Below are 10,070 nucleotides of genomic sequence, written 5' to 3'. Positions count from 1 at the left end.
TCTAGCAGAACTGAAGAATACTGTAGAAACCATTTTCATTTCGTAGTATACTGCATTCAGAGATACAGCTCTAAAGATGCATGATCGCTGAAAATAGAGAATAAAAAATGCTCAGGATTCAAGGGTTATTTTAGCACCGTTAGCTTTCCCTACAGGATGCCGAAGCATATGCAACTCATGCTTCCACTAACTTTTATTTCTTTAAAAGTAAGCATGCAATTTTATCACTAGTTTAGAATGTGAAAATACCTCAGAGGTCACAACACAAAGAAACTTATACTGAAGGAGATTTTGTTTCACATATTTTCTTATGACTACATATGTCTGCACTTGCTCACAAAGAGCTGCTCTTAAAGAGGTTTAGCCTTCAAGTTCTGTCTTCTCCTATTATAGCCATCAGCAAATGTTAAATATGAAAGCTAGTTTGAGAGCAATGAAGTATTAAAGGGTTTAGCTTTGCTTCCCCCTGTATTTTCATGGTTTTCATACAAAGTGTTTCCCATGAGTGTATAATTAGGACTGAGCAAGAGACGCTTTTGTGAGTTAAGTGTGCATCTGTCCGAACACATGCCACCAAAGCAGGAACTAGAGGTGGGGCAGCCTTGGTCCTTTCTCTCGTGTTCAGTCAGGTTTAGACTGGTTATCAGGTATCACGGGATGTGGGGTTAGGGGAAGTCTACACGAGCCCTTCCCTCAAACTAAATAGAAACAAACCCACCATTTGAAAATTCTGTGCTGTTTTGCACTAGGTTTTTTCCCAGTTTCCCAGGCAACTTCAGAAAGAGAAGAAAGATTTGATGTGTATATATATATATATGTATGTATGTATGTCTTGAATCAAATTAAACTCAGGATCTTTATAGTATAGTGGAATTAGAAGAACCTGAAATTGCTATTTGATAATATTAAAATCTAATGGCAATTTTGTGACAGATAATTGGCAAAGATTGGTTCAGAAACAGGGGGGAGGGGGAGCAGAGGTATTACAGCTCTTCTGGAGGAACTGCTCCTGTATCACAGAACCATAGAATATCAGGCTGGAAGGGACCTAAACTCTCATCTGGTCCAGCCTTTCTGGGTAAAACATGTCCTAGATTACATGTCCCAGCACCCTATCCAGCCAGATCTTTTAAGTGTCCAACATTAGGGAATCCATCACTTCCCTGGGGAGATTATCTCAGTGCTATGAATTCTGTATGCCCAGCAAAATGGCAAAGCTAGAGCAATGAAGTTACAAACGAACACCTTACGTGGGACCGCGAACACGGGGCGGCAGTACCGGGTACGGGGCTGCCCCGACACCGCCCTCAGCTGCCAAACGCCACCGAAGGCAGCATCGCCCGCGGGGGTCGCGCCGGGAGGCCGCGCAGCAGCCGCCTCGCCGGCCCTGCTGGACTCTGAGGGCGGGCAGTCACTGCTCTCGAGCCGAGTTCGGCTCGGCCCGGCCGGCTCCAGTTACCCGCGGTCCCAGGAACGCCCGGCCCTCTCTACTCCAACGCAGGCATCCCCCGGTGTCTGCCGGCTGCTGCCGCAGGAGGCCCCGCCTAGCCCTGCCCTGCACTGCCCAGCGGAGGCGGAGTCGCGCAGGACTCGCAGCCACCGCCGCTTCCGGAACAGTTGTCGCCTGCACCGAGGCCATGGAGGATTTTCACCCCCACAATGATGAGGTAGGGGTTGCCGTCCTCCAACGGGGCGGAGGGCTGTGCCCAGGCGCGGTGCGGTCCCTCAGCCAGCCAGCTCCGTGCCCCGCAATGCCTTTACGTCGCAGGAGGAACCTGAGAGCCTGGCAGGTTGGGAGCTGTAGTTGTGGAGGTGGGCTGTGCGCCAGGACCTCCCGCTCCCTGCTCTTCGGGTGCTCGTGGGCCCGTACGGCGGCTGCGGGCCCGCTTCGGATAGAGCGGGGGTTCAAGGTGCAGGCCGAGTCTTGGGGTGGCCCTCTGCCTGTCTGCGGCCTCTGCTGCTACCGGCCTGCTCCAATTCCGGGAGCTGAAAGTTCCTGCATGGGGACGTGAGAGCGGTGCTTGGAGGTGCTGCCACGCGCCCTGGGCATGTCAGGCTGCTGCCGTTTTTCTTGTATCAGCCCTGGAAAAAACCTAAGCCGTGCCGGGGCCGGTCAGTGCTGCAGGCTGATCCCTGTCAGCCGGGACTGAGGGGCCTTTCCGTCTCCAAGTGGCCTCACTTTGGGTCTCTAGCCATCAGTTTTCATTAAAACAAACAAACAAAGCCCCAAACAAACAAAACCTGCAAAAAACAACCCTCCAACTAATGTAAACATTATTATCATCATCATCCTTGAGGATTCTGTCCGTGCTCAAGTGTTTGAAATTCGTGGCGATGAGAAGGGAGATGGCACAATGGCACATTCTGTGTTTCCTTTGGAAGCCAAGCTAAATGCTGATGAGTAAGAACAAGTAGAAAATAGGTGGTATTAAAACTGGCAAGCGTTTTTCTGTGTTTATTTGCATAAGCTAATGACTATGGAAACCAGTTTTTCTGATAAACCTTGGGTTACCATTTTGCAGCAAGACGTAACACACAGGTTAGTAAATCCATGACAGAGGAAAAGATTTGCCATTTAACTTTTTGTTTTGGAGAATATTCCCATGACACATGTACCCAATGGTGGAATTTAATCTTTACAGAAGCTGTAAACTGAACCTATGTCCTGGGCAAGGAAGGGGGGGAAGTGAGCGAACGAATTACCTGACTGGGTTTAAACCACGACAACCTGTTTCCAAGCTTACTGAGCCCCGAGCCTTTCTGGACCCCCTCAAATGTGACCAGTAAAACAATACTACATGTATGTATGGTGCTGGGGGAAAACAGTAAGATTTTAGAATTATGCTAACATACTGCACAATGCAAATAACCAGACAAGGAGCCTGATCATTAAGTGTAACTTAGAGTAAAACTGCATCATTTGTTTACTTTTCTATCAGCAATAATAATTAATTTTTATTACAGATGATCTTCAATGCTGATGAGGCCCACAACATAGTTAAGGAGGTAGGTTTTAGCTAACAGCTGTATTTCAAAGAAATTCTTTACCTTACTTTGCGTCGTAGTGAAAGCAGTTATTTGACCATCCCAGATAAATTCAATCTTATGTTAAAGTATTATTGATATCAAGTAAAGATGGAGCTTTAAACTTCATCTGACTGTTATCTTCAACAACCTAAAATGGAGAAGGCAGGTGAGAGAAGAGAGTGACAGAATCCACTTTACAGTGGAAAGATTAGGGGCAGCTGTCACAAGTTGCAAGGGAAATTCACTCCATGGTGAATTTCTTAATGAAGAGGCTGTGGCAGACAGATGCTGTCAGGTTTTTCAGGGAAATACCATTTTGAGAACGGAATTCCTAGAGAGGCTCTGCAGGTCCTTTCCCACCTGTCAGGAAGGGAAAGGGCTGCACTTTCACAACTGATCAAGTACACAACAGCAAGCTCTTTGATGTCAGATAAATGACAGTTCAGCCTGTTGTATAACTGTTCCTGCCTTGAAAGGCCAAATACGGTGTGACATTGTTTCCAGACACTGGGAGTAAAGCCAAGTGTTTCTGTCTCTGATTGAAAGCTTAACCAGACCCAAATAGCTCTGCCAGTGGGTACCTTTCTGGAAGGACCGAAATCCCCAGTGGATCTTATTTGTCCCTCTTCTGTCTTCTATTCTGTGAATATTTGTTTCCATTGAGTTCTTTGTCCGGTTTTATACAGTGTGGTCAGAGCTAATTGGGTTTTTTAAGATCTGGGACACAAGTCTCCTGTACAGCGTGTTAGTGGGTGGTTAGTGCACGGGATTCATCTTACTGAATCGGAGGAGATCATAGGTTTATTTTTCTTACCTTTTTGAGGTATGCATTTCTTAACCAAATCTCTCAATTTTAAGAACATAATTCTGAATTTCTTAGGAGCAGAGAGTGCAGTTTAAGAGTTACAGTTAGCAAAAAGGCTTTCTATTCAATCATTTTAAGTTTAAGAAAGGGTTGGCCAGTCTGTAGTGATGGGAGAATGTGCAGTTTTTAAGCAGTTAAGGTATTTCTTGCTGCAAGATACGACCCCTGAGTATCTCTCATTCTAGTATCTCCTCATCTCTTAAGCTGGAGTATGGCATTTCACTGTTGTCACACCTGCTCTTAAAATTCTGGTATAATGCTTGCAAGCTCTGAAAGATTAGTCAGCCCAAGCTGACGTTACTGATTTGAGCAGTACCATTTCCACTGCAGTAGCTTCTGAAAGCCAAGATGGAATAGGTGGTCACTGGGAACAGTGGAATGGGTTAGTATCTACACTGGTAAATGAATCCATTCACTTGGTAGTTAAAACATATGGCTAAAGTCTTTCCTACAAGAAATGTTCAGTCAGAGCCTCATTCTTCTCCACGTAATAGTGTGGTAGATATGAACTAAAAATAAGTTTACGAGAAGGCTCATTCAGCAACTTGATCAGCTCAGTTGATTTAAAGTAATCTAATTGCCAGATAAAATTCCTCAGATTATGGAAGATATTTAAACCTCTATATTTTGAAGTATGTTTACTGCAACTTTTTTTTCTTTTTTTTTCTATTTTAGTGCATAGAAGGTGTTTTAGGCAAGGCAGATTATAATCACAACAAAGTCAACCAGTGGACTGCTGCTATAGTAGAACAGTCGCTGACACATCTGGTAAAACTTGGAAAAACCTATAAGTACATTGGTAAGTACAGGCAGTCATACTTTTACCACATACAGTCACAATAAATAATTGATGAAATGTTCATTTGAATGCAGTGCTCTTCTGTTACATAGATTTTTAGCAATACCTGTTGTAATGACAGTTTCACCTGGGCTAAGCATACTAGCACTACTTAGCACTCTTAGAAGATGGCATATTACACAGTCTTTTCTGACTGTTATCAACATTTTAGTATCAGTTCAGGAAATAATTACTTATTTTAAATAAAATTTTCAGTAGGATTAGGCTTCCTTTAAATCCAGACATTTGAAAGACTTTAGTCCTGTACGCTCACTGGTATCCCATTATATTTATATGCATATCTGTGGAAGGGAAAATGAAATAAGTTTAACCCACTTTGGTCCTTTTGTGGAGTGTTGATGGAATAGCAAATGTTTGCACTCCATTCTGTTTTGAAAATCTTGGATTCAGATTGTCACTGGTTTTATGACCATTGCAGGTCAGTCTAGAAATGCTGCAGGTTACTAGAGCATGGTTTCAGAGAGCAGTCAATCAGTACTTTTGTGAAACAATTCTCATCAAGTGTGACTTCTGCAGTACCTGTAAGGAGAGCACCTGCAGTCACATTCTGAGGTGCACGTGTCTTTTTTTTAGCTGGGATAATTAATTTTCTTCCTGGTAGCTGGCACAGTGCTGTGTTTTGGCTTTAGTCTGTGAATAATGTTGATAATACACTAATAATTTTAGTTGCTGCTGAGTAGTTGCTAAGTCAAGAACTTACACGTTTCCCACAGTCTGCCAGTGAGGAGGGGCACAAGAAGCCAGGAGGAAGCAGAGACAGGACCCCTGACCCAAACTAGCCAAAGGGGTATTCTGTACCACAGAACGTCACACTCAGTACAGAAACGAGGGAGAGTTGGCCGGGAGATGCCAGTCACTGCTTGGAGGCAGCTGGGCATTGGTCAGCAGATGGGAAGCAATTGTATTGTGCATCACTTCTTTGGGTTTTGTGTTTGGTTTTTTTTTTGGGGGGGGTGGTTATTCCTCTCACTCTCTATCCCTCTTTCCCCCTCCCTCCCTTTTTCATTTTTTTATTATTATTAATATTATTGTAGTATTATATTTTTACATTCATTCAAATTACTTAACTGTTCTTATCCCAACCCATGGTTTTTTATGTTTTTCCAGTTCTCTTCCCCATTCCACTGTGGAGGTGAAGAGTGAGTGAACGAGTGGCTGTGTGGTACTTATTTGCTGGATGGGCTTAAACCAGAACAACATGACACAAGCCATATCTAAGTAGTTTAAAAGATAAAACCCATAATCCTCTTACCAAGCATTTTTTTAAAGCCACTGTCTTTATGTGAGTAAAAATAATCATGAAATGAATGCCAAGTTCTTGAGGAAAATACTGGGGGTAAGGAGTTTGTCAAAAAAGGTTTTGACTTAGCTGGATGCCACTTGCCAGCCATTTGAACACGTAATGCAGGCTTGAGTTCAGAACTACTAAATGAGTCCCCCCTTCTGCTTTAATAATCAAATCCTTGATTTTATGATTGTGTCTTGCAGTAACTTGTGCAGTGATGCAGAGGAGTGGAGCTGGTCTTCACACAGCAAGCTCATGCTTCTGGGATACTACAACTGATGGTAAGTTTCCTCACTCAAACTAAAAATCTATACTAAAAGAAATGTTACTTATTGCTCAGTAGTAATAGTTGGTTTGAACATTTTCAGGAGTGTTTGTAGAAGCAGTAGCTTCCAGAATTATATGCTTGTTTACAGTCCCAGCAGAAGTATTTTGTTAGCAGTCAGTGCCTGCATTAAGAGCAATTGCTGTATAAATTATGAGAAGTGGGAGTAGAAATGTCTTCATTCTGAAACAACAGTCAAAACATTGAATCCTCATCAGAAACCAAGATCAATTGAAGAGGCAGTAAAATGTTGATCACAGTAAATGCAAGGGAGTAGTCCTAAACATACCTGCCTTTCTGCTGTGAGGGGGACAGCACTACTTTGGAGGAGGACAGAACTTGGTAAGAAACATGTTTTATTGCTTCCAAATTAGGTCTTAAGGCATTTTTTCCCAGGTTCAGAGTATCATGGGGAAACAAGATCAAAATAACCTTATGTCTGTCACAGACTCAGAAAGGTATTTTCAGAAGAGGGCATCAAGATTTACCTTTAAGTTAGAGATGGCTTCAGAAAGTCAACCAAGGTTAAAATAAAAAAATCCAAAACCAACATAAAATGAAGTTAAATAGAGTATCTTGCCAGTTTCAGTATGAGATTTTCAGGGTTTTTGCAAGTCCAGAGAGATACCAAAATTGTGTTTTCCTGGAAGCTCTCTTCAGCAGACAAGGCTCATGTTAGGTAGTAAACAATGTACAAGTTAATGAAAATGTTTTGGCGAGTGTAGTCTATATGTAGCCAAGATAACATTATAGTACTTACCTTAGGTCACAGCTGTCATGCTAATTGGACATAATTACAATGTGATAAAGTGAATGTAGTAGAGACACTGGAATTCTGTTTTGATTTTGTAATAATCTTTTTTAGGAACGTGCACAGTGAGATGGGAAAACCGAACAATGAACTGCATTGTCAATGTGTTTGCTGTTGCTATTATCCTGTAGCTGAGTAGAAGATAAACACAAGCAACACCGAAGCCTTTAAAACAAACAAAAACAAACAAAAAAAAATCATCCAAACACACGGCTAAATATTTCAAACCATTATTTGTTTTTGTATGAGGAACAGACAGAAGTTCTCTACAGAGGGCATACAGTCTAAGCCAGTTCTCATAGATTAATCATCTGAAAGCTAGCAAAAAATTTAAAATATATATATATATGTATTTATCTAAACAGAAAGTTTTAATAATATATGATAATGAGAAGGAGCCACAAAGATCAATACCATTTATATCAAAGCTATATACTTTATCCAAGAGGAGCCAAACACATCAGATCAAAGGAAAGGTCAAAGATAAGCAAGACCTCATAGGATTGCAATGCATTTGGGAACAAATTATGAACACAGTTCAGAGAGGTTATACTGTAAACAGTACTGGTGCTTTGTGTTTGATTAAGCGAAGCTGTCACACTGCTGCTCCTTATGAAATTGCATGAGCATCATGTTTCGGTCAAGCGTGAACATTTACGTTGAAATTAAATCCAGTAAAGCTTTTTCCCTGGAGACAGAGGATGGCTTCAGTAGGACAAAGGTGAGATATACCTAGTCCTAGAAGAATTCTAATTTATTTTCAGAATTAAGAACATAATACTTAGTACAGGGATACATGCTGGGGATCAGGCATGAGCCCTTAATTCATAGTTTATGAATCTGAAAACATTCTGAAGGTACTTAAATTTGATACTATTCCACAACTGCGCCATTTGTGACAAGCACTTTATTGATTCCTCATGCAGTATCCAGGAGCTACGGCAGTAAGACTGGACCCACGTTACTCCAAATAAGATTAGTGTTTGGAGAGAAGGCACAGAAGTTTCTAGGGGTCTTGGGTCTTGTTTGCTTTGAAAGCATTTATCCTAAAGCTATGTGTCTGCTCTTTATAGGAGTGTTTCCTACATTCTCTAAGTCTAGAATTGGATCTTGGTCCTATGAAATCATACAGTTAGGTTTTAAGCACTTAGAATTCTCTTCCTGTGTAGATTTATGCAAGTTCTAACTTTGCTCATCTGATGAGTCTTAACTTGAAATATTCCACACGGAAGAAAAGCATTTGCACACAACACAAGTGTTTGCTGGATTGGGGCCTATGCTTTTGTTGATTAATGCACAAATTATAAATAGATGTATCAACACCAAAAATGCCTAAATGATAGCTGACACTACGTGGCAGCTGCATTAAGTAGTTTCCTCAGATGCTGCTTAAAGGTAGAATTTTTTCTTTGTTACTGCATGTCCTTGGAAGAGACTGGTAACTACCTAACAGCTACTGTAAGGCTGGTTTGGATTTTAACAAATGACTATTAAAGCACTATTATGTAGACTCTAAGGGCGTGTAACAAGTGTCCTGTACAAAGAACAAGCTTAAAAACCATTTCATTGCTTAAATTGTGTATGCATATACCTAGTATGAGACTACAGAAGGAATGTATATGTGTAATTCTCAATATTGTTCAAAATCTCTTGCTTTGCAGACAGGTAGAGTTCTGCTTTTACCTAAGTGCAAGTAAAATTAATACTGTAATACTGCATTTGCCTAACAGGCAAGTGTAATGTGAAGGTGTATGTGTATGTTGTACTGACCTTCAAATGTATAATAATTTAAAGTTATTTGGGCTAGAACAGCAATTTCTGAACTAGGTGCCAGCATTGAAGAACCGAGTTGTGGAACTGACAAAAATGCAGAAGTTTCACTGATACTTGAGATGGTGGAAAGTTAAAAATCAGTGGGGTACCAACTGGAAAAAGGTTTGGTATGATTGACGCAGTTTAAGAAGTAGGTGAGTAAAGATAGCAGTGGCTGTTAACCCCCTGTTAATGGGCCATGGTCTGAAGAAATATTCCAAATAGCCACTTGTAAACTCATTTGCTTTACTTGAATATATGATGCACTGAATAAGACTATCAGTTTAATGAGGCTTGATCAAGGTTCTGCTGCAGAAGAAACCTAGAAAATGCTGCTTAATTATAAGACTGCTTCATTTTTCTTTCTACCAAAAAAAAAAATAATAAAGTTTTGCCTTAGTTGTATTTTTTCATCGTGTTGTGATCTATATAAATGGGAACTGAGAAAAATACTCCTTACTTTCCTTTCACCCTGGACCTTGGGTGCTTACTCTAAGCTGCAAGCTGTTACCTGGCACTGAAAAAGTTAAGATTTTATAAAGGACTGTGTGTATGAAATCTTGAAAATCTTGAGTCTGAAAAACAGTGTTTGCTTATTAAGCTTGTAGGCCTTGAGGAGAAGTAGACGGCTGATAAATGAACCACATGGATCAGAAGTGGTTCACTAAGACTCAACTAACTTCACAAAGATTAGGAATGAACCCAAGGTTGAAATACAGAAGTAATTTTGAAAAGCTGAGCAACACATAACCGTGGCCCTCAAGGAACTTGGTTCATTATAATACTAAAGATCATGCCCTCTGAAATAAGAGACCCTTGCCCACAGAGATCTTTATGGGATGTATGTAGTGAATTAAATACGTACTGTGTCTAAACGGAGATGGGAGAATGCAAGAGCCAGTGATTGTAGATGGGTGGAAAATGCTGATTTTCACTGTTTGAAATGTATAAAATTGTATATCTGTGAGATTGAGGGTGTGCTCCCTTTGTGGAACTTTCCCTTAGCGCCCATCTTTGGCAAATAGGAGTTAATATCTCGACTCGGTGTGTGAGATTGACTTATCGCACACCGGGAGAACGATCCTG

General features: G+C 41.1%; 1 protein-coding gene across 1 annotated transcript; it reads left to right on the top strand.

Annotated features, from left to right (window-relative positions):
• Positions 1–1,518: 1,518 nt before the first annotated feature.
• Positions 1,519–9,389, top strand: DYNLT3 (dynein light chain Tctex-type 3). The gene is made up of 5 exons (XM_061453373.1): positions 1,519–1,667; positions 2,965–3,006; positions 4,568–4,691; positions 6,240–6,317; positions 7,227–9,389. Exons 1-5 carry the CDS (start codon positions 1,638–1,640, stop codon positions 7,301–7,303), a joined length of 351 nt encoding a protein of 116 aa, XP_061309357.1. The 5' UTR covers positions 1,519–1,637; the 3' UTR covers positions 7,304–9,389.
• Positions 9,390–10,070: the final 681 nt, after the last annotated feature.

Source organism: Pezoporus flaviventris, unplaced genomic scaffold, assembly GCF_033815535.1.
Source record: "Pezoporus flaviventris isolate CSIRO_AGI_PZ_B2104156 unplaced genomic scaffold, CSIRO_AGI_Pfla_v1 ptg000015l, whole genome shotgun sequence".
NCBI lineage: Eukaryota > Metazoa > Chordata > Aves > Psittaciformes > Psittacidae > Pezoporus > Pezoporus flaviventris.
The sequence above is the reverse complement of the archived record's forward strand: the minus strand, read 5'-3'. Positions and strand labels throughout refer to the sequence as shown.